At 41.2% G+C, this 20,000-nt stretch overlaps 1 protein-coding gene across 1 annotated transcript in view; it reads left to right on the top strand.

The window, feature by feature from the left end:
• The window catches only part of sorcs2 (sortilin-related VPS10 domain containing receptor 2), a 155,153-nt gene that overhangs the window by 42,546 nt on the left and 92,607 nt on the right, over nucleotides 1-20,000 (top strand). Inside the window, exon 2 of the mRNA XM_060875329.1 lies at nucleotides 4,219-4,286. Coding sequence (XP_060731312.1) covers nucleotides 4,219-4,286 — 68 coding nt within the window. The remainder of the gene's footprint in view (nucleotides 1-4,218; nucleotides 4,287-20,000) is intronic.

Genomic DNA, 20,000 nt, shown 5'->3' with positions numbered 1-20,000 from the left:
ACAGATGTTTAATTCCATAGCTGTGTAGTTCGACAGATGTTTAATTCCACAGATGTTTAGTTCTACAGATGTTTAGTTCCACAGATGTTTAGTTCTATAGATGTTTAGTTCTACAGATGTGTAGTTCTATAGATGTTTAGTTCTACAGATGTTTAGTTCTACAGATGTTTGGTTCTACAGATGTGTAGTTCTACAGATGTGTAGTTCCACAGATGTTTAACTCCATAGCTGTGTAGTTCTACAGATGTTTAGTTCTACAGATGTTTAGTTCTACAGATGTTTAGTTCCACAGATGTTTAATTCCATAGCTGTGTAGCTCTACAGATGTGTAGTTCTACAGATGTGTAGTTCTTCAGATGAAGTGATGAAATCTGTGTCACTTGTATTTAACTTGTATAAATCCATAGTATTTCCTGTTTGTATTTGTAAGAGTCTCATGTATCAGTGGTGTTTAACACCTACTAGTGTGAACACGTCATCAACACTGGCTGTGAACAACACTTTACTGTTACCTGAAATCTAAAATAAAGCACACACACACACACACACACACACACACACACACACACACACACACACACACACACATTCTTTCTTTCTTTCTTAGTGTTATATTTGTTAAATGTGAGTGTGAAACATGTGAGCAGGATGAAGTCACATTCTTAATTTAACTAGTAGGATAAAAGACCCTCTGTGTTTTACTCTGATAAAGTAAACACTAACACAATCTGAAGGAAAATCTGACTTAGTGCTCGTCTGCCAGACGTAAAGGAGAAGTTTGTTTGGGATTTGAACCCTTAAACATTATGTCCTGGAGAAAAGAAAAGTGTTATGATGTATTAATGATGTGTTTGTGTGTTAAAAATATATTATGATGTTCCGTGAAGCATAATCATGCAATGTGTATCATTCATGTAGCTTGTACTCTGTTAGCAGACCACATAAAGTAAATCAAATAACACTCACAAGTTCCTGAAAAGGTTCCTGTATTGGATTTGACATCACCCGAGTTCCTGCAAAGGTTAAAGGTGGGGTCTCTGATTTTTGAGAAATGCTTCAGAAAACTGATTCGGGCCGAAAAATAAACAATAAACAAAACAAACGTGTAGCCAATGAGCAGAAAGGGGCGTGTCTTGTAGATATGGGCGGAGAGAGTGTTCAGTGCGCATGTGTGACATTAGCAGAAAGCAGTTTTAACATTGACACGGAGGATAAAAACAAAGAAAGAAAGAGAAGAAAGGCTTACGATAAGGTAAGAAGTAGGACGTGTTAATATAGGATCAGCTTTCCAGCGCTGGAGAGAACTGAAGGAGCAGGAAGTTGGTCACATATTCACAGATTGGAGTTTCCTGAGTCAATAACTCCTGAGCTAAACGCTGTTACTACACAAATAACACCTCTTTTCTATCGTAGTAATGTAGAGACGCAGCTACAACCGTGTTTTGTGTAGTAACAGTGTTTAGCTCAGGAGTTATTGACTCGGGAAACTCCAATCTGTGAATATGTGACCAACTTTACTTAAGACGCCGAGGCGCTTTTTTCCTTCTCGATAGGTGAGTAACGTTGGTTTTGCTTTGTTACACAGAACTAATATATGCCTTTGTCCTTTACATGATTATGCTTGTGTGTCATTTTTGCTTGTTTGTTTATCTGCAATCATATTGTTCTTCCCTTCAGCTATGATAAACACACATTTCTTTCCATTAGTTGCCTGAGTTGCGTATGTAAATGTGGGCGGAGCTATCGATACAGGGGTGGGACCCATTTGGGTTAGGGGCGTGTTTGTTTTGGTGATTTTATATGTCAACATTGGCTTTCAAAAATCGGAGACCCCACCTTTATTGGAGTAGAAACATGCTGAAAGTTCCAGAGTTACTGAAAAGGTTCCTGCACTTGCTTTTAAGTAAGTAACCAAGGCCCTGTAAATGCTCCTGCAAACACATGCCTAAAATTTCCTACAGTTCCTACAAAAATTCTAATACTGAAATATGCCTGAACCTTACAGAGATCCTAAAATTATTTCTGGGGTGGAAACCCAACTGAGTGATAGAGTTCCGGAAATGGTTCCTGCATGGGATATGTGGCTACTGTACCTAGTTTCCTGAAAGGGTTCCTGTACTGGATTTTGAGTTCCTGGAAAAAGCTTAGTTGTTGAAACATAACTAAAGTATCTGACTTCTTGAAGGTTCCTGCACACAGTATCAGGGTTCCTAAAAAGTGTGTGAAAACTGAGCTTCTGAAAAAGTTAATGAAGTAGAACCATGCCTAACGTTCCAGAGACCTTCAAAAGGAAATTGTGTTTCTCCAACAGTTCCCCTTGACTGAGGAAGTGGTTCAAGAGTTTCAGAAAAGGTTCCTGCACTAGGTGTTTTGTGTTATGCTTTGTGTGTGTTTGTGTGTGTGTGTGTGTGTGTGTGTGTGTGTTATTACCACCTCTATAAACCGACTCGGTTCAATGTTATTAGCGGTTCCAGCTGAAGAGTGTGTGGATCTGAAGACCATCGCACTTCACACACGGATGATGTACAAACTTTAATTTAAAAATTCTCATTTCCAGAATTCCGCCGAGTCTCTGGTTTCGAGAGGCGGCTCTGATTTAGAGAATTCCGCCCCCTCATCCCATCTGCTGGATCACTTTCGGAAAAAAAAACCCTTCTGAGCCTTGATATGAAACTCAGAAAATGCAGTGAAAAGAGATGTTCTGTTTTTTACTGACTATCTGTGTGTGTGTGTGTGTGTGTGTGTGTGGTGTACAGAACTCCCTGTCCTCAGAAGACTTTCCCGGATTTCCTTGTGTCCGGCGCTGTTTTCTTCCCATTAGTGACTGTTTGAAGCTGAATGAAAGAAAGCTTTGTCCCAAATGCCCCACTGTCCTACCCTCAGGGGGCAGGAATGGGTGAAGATTCAGTGCAGATCAGGATTTAGACTGAAATATTTATTACTATTACTGATTCTTTTCTCTATTTATTGAACTCCATGAGCATTACAATGTACAGTGTGTCTCCCCATAAACACCACGTGATAAATAAACCTTTATTAATTATTCATTTGTTTGCTTGTTTGTTTGTTTGTTTTCTGGCACTCGTGTTCTGATTCTAAAGATTTGCAAACGTCCTTTAATCTAATTATTTATGTGTTTTGTTTTTTGAAACCCAAACTATTCACTTAATATATTATTATTTAATATTCATTTTCAGTTTAATTCAATGATTTTTTTTTGTTGTTGTCTGATTACTCAATATAAATTTTATATTTATTCCTAACAAAAACATTATTATAATTATTAAAGTCTGTAACAAGTAGTTTTATTTATTTGAAAAAAAAAAATATTTTTATTATTATTTATTTATTTATTTGTGTGGCACATAAATGCATGTTTACCTTTTCTCTCCTGTTTGATTGACAGAAGCCTTTCTAGCCAATCAGAGCTCTCGACTTTTCCCATTACCTCCCCTGACACCTCGACCTGTCAATCATTTACGCGCAGATGCCGAATTTCCCACCCTTTTTCCCACCCAAAAAACACAAAACAGAAATCAGTCTGTTTCCTACAAAAAATAACACAAATAAAAATGAATTCGTAAAAGTCACATGACCTTCAAATTTCCTTTTAGTGTTAATTATTATTTGTAACTTCACACTCTTTCTCTCTCTTTTTTCTTTATTATGGATTCTTTTATTTTTTTTTTTTGGTACTTTAAAAAAAACAGTGAAGCAGTGGAAATGTCAATGAAGTAACACACACGCACACACACACACACACACACACACACACACACACACACTCACACACAGAGTCATTTATTTTATTCTCAGAAGCTGCATGAATAAAAGATGTGTGAATCTGTAAAGACCTCTGCCATCTGCCACGTGACTCAAAGCGCAGGGGAAATAAAAGAAACATGGTGTGTGTGTGTGTGTGTATGTGTGTTTGTTGTAATATTTGTGGTACACCTGAGGATGCATCATAATAAATATTTCTGGCAGGAAAAAAAAACTGTGTGATCTACAGGAGTCATTTGGTGCAACTTTATCTAGTTGTTTTTTGGCAGAAACCCGACGCTTTAAAGGAAACCATGAAAAATATATTAAATACATTTGTGTGGTGAAACAGAACAAAAGAAAAAAAAAATTTGCTCTCACTTATAACACATCCATGTCTGAAGCTTACCCTGATTATCAAATATTTAACCATCATGATCTTTTCTCTATCAACAGGTCATCCTCATCCTGACTAGATATTACCATGCTGATTCCAGCAAAGTGCTCGAGAGCTCCCTCTGGAGGTAGGACAAACTGCACATTTCTTTATAGCACAGCTTGGAATGTCTTCTATGTCTTGGGGGTTGTACAAATGACATCATAGTGAGATGATGATGATGATGATGATCGTCACGAACTGATCATCATCATCATCATCATCATCATCATGCAGTTCGGCTAGTTGGGCAAAACTGGGAGCGGTGCGATCGAAGAAACGTGGCTGGAACTGGAAGAGAAATGACAGAATCATCCAAAACAAGCTCCACCCACTAGTCCGCAATTTACATGCAATATGCAGATGACGCCCCTCATTTTACCCTCAATTTGCATCTCATTTACATGAAACATGCGCTAATTTATTAGTGTGAGACAAGCATGGAAAAAAAATATTGCCTAAGGTTCTTGCAAATGAATAAATAAAATGGAGGTTTGTCTTCAAATTCTCCACTATTACTGAGCTGCATTTTTACCTCAACTCCAGGAACTCGATCTGTTTTTCTTTCTTTTAATACTAGGTCGCTTCTAACAAATCACAGTAATATTATGTAACAGGGGTGTGAGAACCGGCGTCGTCTGTAATCGAGAAAACATGGACTGAGCACCTGGTAAAAAAAAAAAAAAACAAGGAAATGAATCCAGGAACAAACAAACAAAAAAAAAAACACTAAACTAGGAGAAGAACAAATAATGCGTGGAAAAGAAATGCAGCATGTAGAACAATAAGACTTCAATTTAAGACAATGCAACACCAGGAATTAAACAGACTGTATAATAAAAGAGGAAGTGAAAACACTTGAGTGATTAAGGGTGTCAAGCACTTTCTTTACCTACTTCATGAACACATGCGGATACAAAACGCCAGTGAGAATATCAGCCCTCGCTCCCATCATGCTGTAGCTTATTTCCTGTCTTTTTTTTTTTGTAACCCTCTCAATTCAAACCTTGTTCAAGTTTCTGTTTGTTCAAGTTACTCATTGTCAAAATGTAGCCCTAAATGGGTGGCGCTAGGGGGTCTGAGGGTCAGAGGGTCAGAGCGTGAGGAAAACTGCTGTGAAAGCAAAGGAGCTGAGACTTTCCTTCTAGACTGTGACAAATTTATTAAAGTCATTCTGTGATTAAAAAAGACTTTGGGAAGTGCTGTTACTGTATATGTAGATCATCCAGCATTTAGTAGTCGCACCACATGATGGACTGTTTTCCTTTATTCATTCATTCATTCACTCATTTTCTACCGCTTATCTGAACTACCTCGGGTCACGGGGAGCCTGTGCCTATCTCAGGCGTCATCGGGCATCAAGGCAGGATACACCCTGGATGGCGTGCCAACCCATCACAGGGCACACACACACTCCATTCACTCACGCAATCACACACTATGGACAATTTTCCAGAGATGCCAATCAACCTACCATGCATGTCTTTGGACCGGGGGAGGAAACCGGAGTACCCGGAGGAAACCCCCGAGGCACGGGGAGAACATGCAAACTCCACACACACAAGGTGGAGGTGGGAATCGAACCCCCAACCCTGGAGGTGTGAGACGAACGTACTAACCACTAAGCCATCGTGCCCTCTATTATTATTATTATTATTATTATTATTATTATTATTATTATTATTATTATTATTATTATTATTTCTTTGACAGAATTTTACTAAATTTTTTTTACATTTATTAAAAAATGACTTTTCATAATTTGTTATTATTTACTCAGGAAACCAGTGTAATTGGAAACCCATCCGACATTCAGTGTTCGCAAAACAAAGCCTGAACAGACTTTAGCTAGGGTGATGCTATCTTATGTCTGTAACCTAGTGAACCAGCGATAATGATTTCATCGATAGAGACTTAAAAGCACTTTTTTGCATCGTCTGGATAAGACCGTCTGCCAAATTCTGTGAATGTAAATAGTTGTGCCACATGACGAATGATACCCTGCTGTGATTTTGTGCTGATTTCAGACCCTACCTTGCAGATCGCTCTGCTAGCAGAGCTGTAGCTGTGACTCAGCAAGTCCATGTTTAATTCTGACACGTGGATGAACTGAGTTTTTAAAACCATTTCCTGTCGACATCAGGAAGTCTGCACACGTCCGTCCCTGATCCTGAAACAGCATGTAGACCTTGGTGTCTTTTTCCAACGGGCTTTTAGAGCTGCAGCTTTAACGAGCCGCGTCGTAGCTTAATTAGGGTCGCTCCTGGGATTTCCAACACGATGTGCTAATTGCCTCGCTAGCTCCCTCATTAGCGGCTAGCCTTGACCAGGCGTTGTGTTTGCTGGGGTTGTTATGTGGAGTGTGAATGTAAATGTGAAAGTGTTTGGGTTTTCAGACAATGGGGTGAAGGTTTAATACCACGTAAAGAACGAGGATTATTCATGAGCAAAATACACACCACAGAGTTACTGATCTCGTGTGGAAATGATGAGAAAAAGAAAGAAAGAAAGAAAGAAAGAAAGAAAGAAAGAAAGAAAGAAAGAAAGAAAGAAAGAAAAGAAAAGGAAGGAAAGGGAACAGATGGGAAGAGAAAAGAATTAGTATAAAAAGGAAAAGAGAAAAGTAAATAAAGCTGTGTTTAAAAAAGATACAGAGGAAGAGAAAAAGAGGACAAGAGGAGATGACTACAAACATAAGTACGTTGAGAGACAGAGAGAAGGAGCGAAAATGTATGAATGGACAAAGGAAGAACGAGGGATGCAGACAAGGAGAGAATAAGGAGAAATAAGAAGGCAAAAGGTAGAAACAAAGTATGGGCAAAAGAGAGAGAATAAGAAAGTATGTTGAAAAAAAGAAACAAAAAGGAACGAAAGAATGAAAATAAAATGAAAATAATATACAGTATATATATATATAATTTTATAATTATAAATATAAATATAATTATCATCCTGCCTCTCCTCACCCAGCTTAGCTTCTCTATTACCTTCATCTGTTCATTCATTTTTTAACAGCGCGACACCGTAACTCAGTCACTTACGCAGTCATGACATCACACTGACCTCTCAGCCAATCAGAACACAGTGCTGAGATAAAGACGGATTCCCAAGAAATAGAACATAAATATAAAATGATTCATTGAAGCAAAAAGAAAGAAGGAACAGGGAACTAGAAAGAAAGAAAGAAAGAAAGAAAGAAAGCACTTTCCACAGTTCTGCCAATCACAGCGCAGTATCCTGGAATTGAATCTAAAAATATATTGGATTGAAAAGCAGCGTGGTTTCAGCTGAACATCTCCCATGTGCCTTCACATCTCCCATCTGGTTCTACGTGTGAACCGGTTCCTCCGCCTAGTCCAGACCTATAACATGTTACACAGCTGGAGCTGATTGTACTCTGAGATAAAAAAAAAACTGCTGAGAAGAAAGACTCCAAAAGATCGAATGAAATAAAACTATGTCTGTGAGCGAAGCTGAAGAAAATCACCGTCCTCCACCTAGTGGATTTGGGACGCGTCCCAAGCATAAGCCGAGCTGGTTGTGTTTTAAAACATTGGAAGTGTGCGAGACGGGTTTGTACAGCTCTTTTATGTGGAATGTTGGACTGTCATCAGACCTTCGGCTTCACTGACGGATTTGAGCTGTAATCCCGGCAGATGTCTTCTTTCCTCCAGATGTGTGTAGAGGAAACACAACATTGCGTCTTCATCATTCATGGCTTCTGAACAATGTCATGTCTGAACAAAGAGTTGCTCTTGAATCATGTTAGCAGTGCAAAATGTGGAGGAAGTGAAGTGAGAAAGTAAGAATGTTAGCATTTGGTGGACATGGTGGATGGGTTCTCCTGCTGAAACCTGCACAGGTTTGTTTTTACCTTGAAGATATAGTGGCATGGGTGTACAAGTAAGAAGTCCTGATGGTCTGGAACTCGTGAGGTTACATTTCAGAGAGTTCAGTGTTGTTAAAATGTCAGGTTGGGCCAAACAATAGTGCTTTAGATGAGCTGGCTGACTTCAGAGCAACATCTGGCAATGCTAAGAAAGATGTCTTAATCTTATTTCCAGTGATGATGAAGAAAAAACATCAAGATGAAGGTCAAGACATGGTCTATGCCACTTAATTAACACATTCAGTGAACTCACAGCTGCTCAGTGATCCCTGGCTTTTATCACCATCTCTCCTCATGCACTGGGGCAGAGCTAGCTTAGCAGTTAATGTTCTAAACCAGTGATTTTCATTTTCGTTCCGCTTCGCTGGTTGCCATCGGATGAGAGTCTTAAGTCTGACCAGACTGTAGTATCCTCAGCCCCACATTTCCAGCTCCTCCTGTGGGATCTCCAGAGTTTTCCAAGCCAAATGTAAAGTATCATTTTTGCAGACGTTTCTGATTCCACCCAGGGTTCTCAATCCAGTAGCACACCCCTGATACAGCTTGTAGTGTTTATTATAAAGATCTTCAGGGCTCTAGCCCTTTCTTGGCACCACTGGGGAAACTATAGTATAGACATGTCTTTGTTTGGTCACTGAGTTCGTTATGATTGTTTCGTAATATATATAAAAAGAGCTCAAACAAAACAGGGCAAAGATACGGAAGAAGGTCTAAAGACCACTGCATCTCATTAAAGCAGCTCATTTGTGGCTTTATCGTATTTTTTTTCTCCTGTACTGGGTGCAAGAACAAATACATAAAATAATAGACAGTGTTTTTGATAGTAGGAACAAAATGTAAGGAATGGATCTTACCTAGATCTTGCGGGACAGGGGTAGCTCAGTGGTTCTCAGTGGACCAACAAGCTCGAGAAAGGCCCTCAACTGCTCAGCCACTCTGGATAAGGGTCATAGTTATAAGTGTAAATCTATTGGGAGCGTTTTGTAACGACGTACCTAGAATTTGTATTACCAAGGCATGGGGGTAGTGTCCTCAAATGATCATCTGGTGACAGGTTAATCTGAATGGCTCAGCTTTGGGGTCTGGTGCAAGGCCAGTCAGACAGCAGACGTGATGGAACGTCTTAGACAGAATACACCCTTGCAATGGGCTCTGGCCTTGAGAGCAAGCTGACTTCTACAGACTGCCAAGGAGCCACAGTAAAGCCCTTTATCTACTTAGGCTAAATTGTTTCCTGATCAATTGTAACTTGCTTCAGATAAAAAGATCTGCTGACAGTGTGGATATATTACTGAAGAAAAAGCTAGTAGTGCATGCCGTTCCCCGGCAAACACACGATCCATAATCAGTCCAAAAGCAATTAATCAATTGAGACTATTCAGGATTAGGCTGATCCTGATCCCTGAGGCTTACATCACGCCATTAGACATTAGCACTGAGGGGATTGAGTCGTGTCATTGGTGTCTCTTTGATCGGATAGAGATTGATTGAACAGAGAAAACCGGTGCTCAGAGATAACGAGGAATAGCTCTCCTTAATTACTGTGCAGAGAGCGTGTTCGGTACGTCAAATGTTGGGAGAGAAGTGAAGGGAAAGGTCAAGCAGTGTGAAGAGAGGAAAACATAAGTCAGATTCCAAATGGAGAGAAAACATTCACAGAATTTGGCAGGTGATTTTAAACTAATTCATTAACAGAAGTGATTTTCTATCTGCTTGGACAATGAATAGTGCAGGAACAGGAGTCTGTTCTGATACCTGTGCTGAGTCAACATGTCTGGAGTATCGGGAAAAAAAGTCAGATCAAGATTTGAAATTGATCCATCAATCTGCTTCAGAAGCCCCGAGGAGTGTTTAAGATCTATAGATCTGACCAGATAAATCTCTCGAAGTTGACATTCTGCCTAGAAAAAGTCCTAAGACATTACTTCAGAACATACACGGACTGTAACTGAGATGTTTATTAAAGTATCTTTAGTGGGAAAATGCGGTTCTGTTTAACTTAATTTATTTGAGTTTGAATTCAGGTAAATAAAATAAAGGTGAGTCAAATGAATTGTATTGAGTCAAATAGGTTTAGTTTTGTTGAGTCAAATAGAGTTCAGTCGATCAAATATACTGTAGGTGGGTCATATAGAATCGAGTTGAATTGAGTTGAGCCAAATACATTTGATTTGAGTTGAGCTTCAGTTGTGTTGAGACTAGGGAGTGTGCTGGAAACCACCAGTACACTTTAGCTTTAGTTCCTCAGATGGATTTCTCTCTCTCTCTCTCTCTCTCTCTCTCTCTCTCTCTCTCTCTCTCTCTCTCTCTCTCTCTCTCTCACTGTTTCAGTCTTCCTTTCTGTCTCCTTTCTCACAGCAAGCATTACACATCGATCTCTGTGTGTGATTGTGCTTAATGAGCATTAATGTCCACACACACACACACACACACACACACACACACACATATTGAAAAGAATAACAGAAAGATCCGTTGGGTGGATGGGAGATTGGGAGGGGGTAACATGGTGGACGACTCATGTATTATAGAGGTGTGAATTTTCCTAAGGGTTTGTGTGTGTGTGTGTGTGTGTGTGAAGAAGTGGGAGAACAAAGGGCACTTCTGATCCTTTATTCCTTCTACCTCTTTGATATTTCTTTAGCATTTATCGTCTCTGTCTCAAGTCACAATGCCACTGAAGGAACCGTTTTAGGATTTGAGGAACCGCTACCATATTCCCAATGCAGGAACCTTTCTCAGGAACTGTCTGAGAAATGCAGATTCTTTAGCTTTGTACCACTGCAGAAACTCTGGAAATGTAGGCATTTTCTACTCACTGAACTTTTTCAGCCCCTGCAGGTCAAATGTTCAGCTAATTCAATGTATAAATGAATGAAAGATGAGACAAGGAATGAAGCTATGGATCTACATGTTCTGTACAATAGTCTAGCATCAGAGACCCCTAAGCTTCAGCATCATTTCCAAACACTCTCCCAATGAGTATTCCAGCTAGGGCAATAAAACAATCAATCATGTGGTCATTCACTGCTGCTGCTGTGTGTGCAGGACGTATGGAGACACTTTCACGTTGTCTGGGAATTTGATGGGGTCAGACCACTTCCTCACGTGCTTTGAGTTCACACCTGTACTTAGTGCTGAATAAGATTCTCAGTGTATCAGGTGCTAAATGTGCGATTAGCAGAGCGCTTTAGTGACTCAGCGTGCCAGCATGACGCCTCATTCTAAAGATTGGCAGCTGTGAGAATCGATCACACACATTTGTCTCTGTAGTGATGAGAGTGTTGAGGTTTGTGATGATGGGGCTGGTAATGATGCTGAAATTACCACTGACTGCATTCACACACCAGAGCTGCTAATGGACATAATGAGAGAAAGTGAGAAAGAGAGAGGGAGCAGGAGAGGAAGAGCAAGGGGCTTGGAGAAAGGCAAAGATTAAAAGAATTGTTGTACAAGTTGTGTGTCTATAGACAGATGTTTATACAAGACAGGAAAATACTGATCTCTGAACAACCTGCTATTTTTAGTTCCCTACAGTTTAATTCATTAATTCATTTTCTACCGCTTATCCGAACTACCTCAGGTCACGGGGAACCTGTGCGTCATCGGGCATCAAGGCAGGATACACCCTGGACGGAGTGCCAACCCATCACAGGGCACACACACACTCTCATTCACTCACGCACTCACACACTAGGGACAATTTTTCAGAGATGCCAATCAACCTACCATGCATGTCTTTGGACCGGGGGAGGAAACCGGAGTACCCGGAGGAAACCCCCGAGGCACGGGGAGAACATGCAAACTCCACACACACAAGGTGGAGGTGGGAATTGAACCCCCAACCCTGGAGGTGTGAGGCGAACGTGCTAACCACTAAGCCACCGTGCCCCTCTCCCTACAGTTTCATTCCTTTTTATTAGTTTATTGGTTTTCCCTGAGGAAAGATCTCAAATTAGTGGCAGCTCATTTGTTTCTAGTGAAAAGAACCGGACGACTAACATAGCCGGTTAACAGGCTAGTAGCAGCTGGGTAGTTTAGGTAGCAGGTGCTTTCTAATCGGGACTGTCTATTTCTTCCAGAAAACACTGCCTTCTAATCTGAATGTGCTGCCCTAAAGGGGTGTGTGTGTGTGTGTGTGTGTGTGTGTGTGTGTGTGTGTGTGTGAGTGTGTGTGCGAGGAAGATAGGAAGAAATCGAGGGTGGATGACAAGGACATTTATCTGATTGAACCTTTCTTTAGTTCATGGGGTTGGTTTAAATTGAGATCGAGATTGAGACTCCCTGTGTGTCAGGAGTTAAGTGGAGACAAATGCTGGGCCATCTGGTGAGAGGATCATATTTCTGCAAAGGTTCTTAACGGTGACGAAGAACAGACTGAGAAACTGAAACTACTTCTACACACACAAACAGACACACACAGGCAAAATAGTAATCTATCTCTCTCTCTCTCTCTCTCTCTCTCTCTCTCTCTCTCTCTCTCTCTCTCTCTCTCGTTCATTGTTTTTTTTTTTTTTCTGTTGCCCTTTGTGACCTTGATGTAATTACAGGGCTTGTGGGAATTGTAGTCTTCCGGAATGTACCAGAGACTGGAAACGACGCACTGGTGTGTGTTGACAAAAACAAAGTGTTGAATCCAGATGTGCTGAAGGAAAGTGTGCTAACGTTACGTCTGCTAATGGTTACAGGTGTGTGTAACAGGTACAGCTGTGCCAGTTTCTACAGTTTCCAGAACCGTCAACTGGCCAAAGTCTGCCTGCAGACCAAGAGATTGTTTACAATGGACTCAAACGTACTTAAAAAACTACTGCAATTTGCCTGTAGTTCAGTTTTTTTTAAACGAATAATGCTACAATTTCTTTAGCAGATCTGCAGTTTGGGGTAAACCAATCACATGCATTTAAATGATTTAGCTGAAAGCAGCTCATTGGACCAGAGCTACAGGGCTATAAGTCCATAGATTTATTCTTTTTATTTATCTTATTAGAGAACTTACTACACTGCCTGTTTAAAGAAGGTTGATGATTGAAAGAGAATTTCATTCATTCATTTTCTACCGCTTATCTGAACTACCTCGGGTCACGGGGGATCTCAGGCGTCATCGGGCATCAAGGCAGGATACACCCTGGACAGAGTGCCAATATATAAAAAATAAAATGATAATTCTACATTATAATTCGCAATGTAAACAATGAATTTGATATGGAAGCGGTTTGTGGCTCTATCTTGATGATCTTCAGTGTAACTGCTGATGTCGTTCAGTCAGGTTACTTGCTTGTACAATTGCTTGTATGGATCTAGGGAAGAAGTTTGAGTAGAATACCACTGTGCAACTGTGTAGAGTTTTCCTTCAATGACAGATGTGCTAATGAAGGTCTGCTGAGCTTATCACTACCATTATCCATCACCCAGACGCTTCCTTGGCAAACTTTGTTGTGTAGCGACGCATTCATCTATCGACCACCTGGTCACATTTGGAGCTTTATAGAAGAGCTGGACACCATGCTGAGTCTCTTTCCAGTTGATGGGACTCTAAATCATCTCCTTGGAGACCTCAACCTTCAAATGACAAATAAACAGTAGAAACGTTAAGCCTCTCTTTTCAATTCTCACTGCTGCAAAAAAGAAAACCAACAAGAAAAAAGTATATTTATAAAATTCACTTTTTCCTTTAATTGATATATTTTGCAGGGGGGCACGGTGGCTTAGTGGTTAGCACGTTCGCCTCACACCTCCAGGGTTGGGGGTTCGATTCCCGCCTCCGCCTTGAGTGTGTGGAGTTGACCCAAGGTAGTTCTGATAAGCGGTAGAAGATGAGTGAGTGATATATTTTGCCTTCTCTTGACCAGACCAACAAGAATGTTTCTCCTGTTGGACCTTCTAGACAGCATATTCACTCCATGCATACATGCCCTTGTGCTTTGGCCCTAACCACATCAGCTGAGATGTGCAAAGAAAAGAATTCTTATTTATTGTGTTGTAATGTATGTGTGGAAATAGTCAAAGTTTCTTCATATTTATTCTTCTACACTGTTACCTTTAACAAGAACCACTCACTCCTACTCCCTCAATACTTCTCAACCATCAAGACCATAGCATGTTTCGCTCCTCATTCTCTACACCTACTAACATACAGCAAAAGTGTCCACTGTACCCAGTCCAACCCACAATGCTCTAGTTTGTTTCCCATGACCTCTTCCCCTCCATCTCATATATCAATATTATGTCATTCATGCAGCAAGTGCCTACGTAGCTGCTACACTAACCAGTCCTTATCCTTCTGGAACCCTCTGTAAGTTCCTGTCCTTTCTCACCAGCTTGGGAACCTCTGGCTTGGCATAGTAGTGCTTTTGTTTCATTACAGAAGAGAGAAGTGACAAGTGGAAGATCTACTTCCTGCAAATTCTCTACTGGTGTCCTCTTGACACAGCTAGCTTCCTAATTAAGTCCGACAAGTGTTTATAGTTAGTTACTCTGCATGTGTTGCTACATGGCACTGTGAAGTGAAGGTCATGTCAGTGCTAAAGCTATTGTAAGAGTAGTCATAAAAACAGTAAAACACAAAGTTTGTATCAAGCTAAACTTCTTTTATGCTGCAGATTTAACAATAACAATATTAGCAAGAAGCAAACAAAGACGAGTGTCACATGCTTTAAATCCACTTCCTCATTTCCAAACAAATAATAATGTGTGTTTTGTCTCTCTGAATGAATCACAGGCTTGGTCTGTGTTTTGTACTTTATTGTAACCAGGATTTCACACCACTAAACACATTAAACACACAATTCGTTATCTTATTGGTTTGGTGGTTCGAACCACCCTTCTTTTGTGTTTGTATTTGTGTTGCATCACTGCAGGAGGTCAAGGGCACAGGTTTACAAAGTGATTAGTTTCGTATGGTGTTAACACACACACACGCTCTCGCACACAAGCACACACACTAATCTGTATAGCAGAATACTCAGCACGTTTCAGATGAAAGATTTAGCTTGAGCTCTAGGCTAAGAAGGAGGTCTTGGAGATCCGAAGACAACTGCATGATAGACAATACAAAGCAAGATTATCTGTCACACCATTGTGTGTGTGTGTGTGTGTGTGTGCGCTGTGAAAATGTTGGCCACACTTTTATCAAATGGCTCTGTTGGAGTTCATTGATTGCTCTCTGCATGGCGGCTGTGCAGAACTAACCTTCAGTTTCACATCAGCCATATACACAAACACACACACACACACACACACACACACACACACACACACACACACACTTTAATACACATACTTCTACAATGACATGGATTTGAGTGACAACAGACATGCTTTAACTCTATGTTAGCATGTTTTCAGGCTTTGTGTGTAGCATATGTGAGTGAAGAGTTCTAACAGTGAGAAGAGAAGCAGTGTGTTGGGTGTTTGGCTCGTTGCCCGGACGCTAACACGCACCGCTCTCAAGCACTCCCTCTCTCCCACCCACACACACACACTGTCGCATTCTTCCTCCCGCCAGATCCTCACAGCGGCGGTTTCTCTCCATAAAGTATTATGATCTTTTTTCCCCAGATCGTTAGCTCAGATGTTTTTTTTACAGACACAAAGAAGAATAAAAAGACTTTTGATTAAGTAGCATGTGCAATTAAGAAACCAAAACAGTGATTATGTTGTTTAATGACATCATCAATTACAGAAAGTGGACAATAAAAATAGATAGTTTTTTTTTTGCAGTGCTAATTGAAAGATCCAGTTTACGTTCATAATTCTGCTAGTTTTCTGTCAGATGCAGATGAGGTAAAAAGCACATGTATGGAAGGGGTAGATGTGTGGTACAGGTTTAGTAAGGTGTACAGGTGTGGTAAAAAGCACATGTATGGAAGGGGTAGATGTGTGGTACAGGTTTAGTAAGGTGTACAGGTGTGGTAAAAAGCACATGTATGGAAGGGGTAGATGTGTGGTACAGGTTTAGTAAGGTGTACAGGTGTGGTAAAAAGCACATGTATGGAAGGGGTAGATGTGTGGTACAGGTTTAGTAAGGTGTACAGGTGTGGTAAAAAGCACATGTATGGAAGGGTATGCATTGTCTTTTGTCTCGCACTGTTGCACTTTATGTGGCTAGGACTTGAGTCCTTAGCTTCGTGTCGTATTATGTAGCTTTATGTAATTTTTCTGTACCCCACTGGAACGTTGTTTAATTTCCCTGTGTACTGCATCAGTTATACGTATATGGTTGAAATGACAATAAAAGCTTCTTGATTTGACTTGACTTGAGGTGTAGTAAGTACAGTAGGTGGTACAGGTGTGGTAAGAGGGACTGGTGTGGTAAGGGGTACAGATGTGGTAAAAGGTACATGCATGGAAGGGGTACATGTGTGATCAATGATTGAATTGGATATTGGATAAATGTGTGCTTTTGGTAAGGGGTACATGTGCGGTAAAGGGTACAGGTGTGGTAAGAAGGACAGGTGTGGTAAGAGGGAAAAGTGGGGTAAAGGGTTCAAGTGGGTTAATGCTGGTTAGTGGTACCGGTGCAGTGATAATGACAGATGTGGTGGGATGCAGGTGTAGTAAGGGGTACATGTTATAACAGATACAGGTGTTGTTAAGCGTAAATGATTACATTCATTCATTCATTCATTCACTCATTTTCTACCGCTTATCCGAACTACCTCGGGTCACGGGGAGCCTGTGCCTATCTCAGGCGTCATCGGGCATCAAGGCAGGATACACCCTGGACGGAGTGCCAACCCATCACAGGGCACACACACACTCTCATTCACTCACACAATCACACACTACGGACAATGTTCCAGAGATGCCAATCAACCTACCATGCATGTCTTTGGACTGGGGGAGGAAACCGGAGTACCCGGAGGAAACCCCCGAGGCACGGGGAGAACATGCAAACTCCACACACACAAGGTGGAGGTGGGAATCGAACCCCCAACCCTCGAGGTGTGAGGCGAACGTGCTAAACACTAAGCCACCGTGCCCCCGTAAATGAGTTGTAACCGGTAAATATTTTCTAACAGGCAGAAGTGTGGTACCTTTTTGGTATTAATGGTGCAGTGCTAATGGGCACTAATGAATGAGCTGTAGTTGTGCTGACGGGATGAGGATAGTTAATATTTCTTCCAGCTTTCGATGATGATTAGATAGAGACAAGTTCATGCTCACCGCTAGAGAAGTTCTTAAAAAGGGAATATGTGACATGAAGGGGAGAGAGAGAGAGAGAGAGAGAGAGAGAGAGAGAGAGAGAGAGAAACAGAGAGAGTGGGGTGGGGTCCATCAGTACTGGATGGAAAAAAAGAGGAAAGAGAGAAATAATGTCATTCAGATGTTAGATATAGGCATCAAAGGAGGTGAAAATAGAACAAGAACAGAGGCTGAAGCATTAGAGAATAAGTGTGTGTGTGTGTGTGTGTGTAAAGACTATCCAGCTACACATGTCACAAGATCAGCCACAGATCCCCACATAGTCTGGATTTTGTTTTTAAGTGCATATCCATTCATAGTCTAATACTTCCATTTTCTTTAGCACCATTACTTTTATTCCATTCATTTCTCATCCATCCTGTCTTCTGCTCTTCTGCTGTATGCTCAGAAAATGTTCTAGCTCTTATTCTCAGCAAAGATATCACCATGTTGCATTCCTCAGGGGTTCATTTGATAATGAAGCACTTTGTTCTTGGGTTTTATTTAGTGAGGGTTCTTTGGGGAAACCTTTAGATTTACATGTGGAACTCTTTTATGGAAATAAGAAGCTCTTAGGTGCTTTGTGGGATCATTAAGGGTTCTTAGCGGACATGGAGGATTTTCACAGTCATTTCTTACTTAAGTATAGATTTTTAGTTATTAGAAAATGATGTTATGCTTTTTATCCGTTTAAGGTTACATTTGATGTTCCATCCTGAAGATGTGAGAAAGGTTACAGCTTTACTTCTGAAGCGCAGACGCTGGAGACTGGTTTCTACTGTAAATATATATACATACGACGAGAATATGTTATAGAAAACGTTCAGTAATTTTGACCAATCAGAATCCAGAATTCTGCAGCACTGTGGTGAAACAGTTAAAGTGTTAAAAACCTTCCGAGGGATCGTAGAGATCAGAGCAGGAGAAGAGTGTCGACTGAATTAGTAGAAGGAATATTTTTATCCAGGATGCAGGTTATCTGTAACAGTTGTGTGTTTGGATTGGAATGGTGTACGCTAAGTATGTGGAATTTCTGAAACAGAAGAGAGAGAGAGAGAGAGAGGGAGGGAGAGAGAGAGAGAGAGAGAGAGAGGGAGGGAGAGAGAGAGAGAGACCCGGATCAGTACTCGTGTTTGGAGATGATTAGTGAATCCGGGATGTGGAGCCGAGCTGCTCTGGCATTTACTCCTCTGATCCTGTCGAGTCTTGGCGTGTTTCTTTTCCAGAATGCCAACCAGACTCCTTCCGCTGTCCGCTTCCAAAGTCCGGCTCAGCTCAGCACAAGCACTGCCAAGAAAAAATCCCACACAGGATGAGAGAGAGAGAGAGAGAGAGAGAGAGAGAGAGAGAGAGAGAGAGAGAGAGAGAGAGAGAGCGAGAGAGAGAGAGAGAGCGAGAGTGAGAGAGAGAGAGAGAGAGAGAGAGAGAGAGAGAGAGAGAGCAAGAGAGAGAGAGAGAGAGAGAGAGGGAGAGCAAGAGAGAGAGGGAGAGGGAGAGAGAGAGAGAGAGAGAGAGAGAGAGAGAGAGAGAGAGAGAGAGAGAGAGAGCAAGAGAGAAAGAGAGAGAGAGAGAGAGAGAGGGAGAGAGAGAGCAAGAGAGAGAGGGAGAGAGAGAGAGAGAGAGAGAGAGAGAAAGAGAGAGAGAGAGAGAGACAGAGAGAGAGAGAGACGGAGAGAGAGAGAGAGAGAGAGAGAGAGAGAGAGAGAGAGAGAGAGAGAGAGAGAGAGAGAAGGAAATTCTTAAATAGTGTCTTTAAGAATTCTTAAATTCTTAAAAAATGTGTCTTGACTGAAATCACTTGGAGAAGGTAGATGATAGGATACTGTCCAATGTTCACTTTGCCAAACACACACATACTTCCTGCCAGTCAGTGTATGTGTTTACCATACACACACACACGCACACACGCACGCACACACACACACACACACATACACACACACACACATATACACACACACACACTGCAGTGCAGAAATCCCAGTGTGGCAGCGGTTTGAGCAATTTGGCAGTCGTCCTATATACAGAAGGCCAAGTATCTCTCTCTCTCTCTCTCTCTCTCTCTCTCTCTCTCTCTCTCTCTCTCTCTGTGTCTGGATAACAGATGTGGACGTTCTGTCATTCCTTGGCAGCAGCAGAATGCTGCAGTGACTAGCATGTAGACCAGACTAGAGTAAGACCTGGCATCAGAAGATTGAAACAGTCATCACTCAGGTGTCTTATAGTGAACTCGAGTCATGTCCGACTCACATGATCTTCACCACAAAGTCGAAATTACGAGTGGGAAAAAGGGATCTTCTTTTAAGCTGTGAGTTTCCCAGTTGACGTCGTGTCGGTAAGAAAACGCGGTGGAAGCGGAGTCTGTAGTTGAGGGTTGAAAATGTTTCCTGGACTCAGAAGCTCAGTTATAGGGTTCGGTTTATGGAGCAAGTGACTGAAATACGAGCAAATCTGTGGATATTTAAGTGCTAAAGCAGATAAGTGACTTGTTACAATATAATAATACGCTATAATAAGAGCTGTTCATAAACTGAGAGAAGAGTGAGGGATAGAGAGAAGAGTGAGGGAGAGAAGAGTGAGGGATAGAGAGAGGAGATGGAGAGAGGAGTGAGGGATAGAGAGGAGAGATGGAGAGAGGAGTGAGGGATAGAGACGAGAGATGGAGAGAGGAGTGAGGGATAGAGAGAAGAGAGGGAGAGAGGAGTGAGGGATAGAGAGAAGAGAGGGAGA

This window comes from Tachysurus vachellii, chromosome 7 (genome assembly GCF_030014155.1).
Source record: "Tachysurus vachellii isolate PV-2020 chromosome 7, HZAU_Pvac_v1, whole genome shotgun sequence".
In the NCBI taxonomy this organism is placed as follows: Eukaryota; Metazoa; Chordata; class Actinopteri; order Siluriformes; family Bagridae; genus Tachysurus; species Tachysurus vachellii.
Note: the sequence above shows the minus strand (reverse complement) of the source record. Positions and strands in the feature narration are given on the sequence as shown.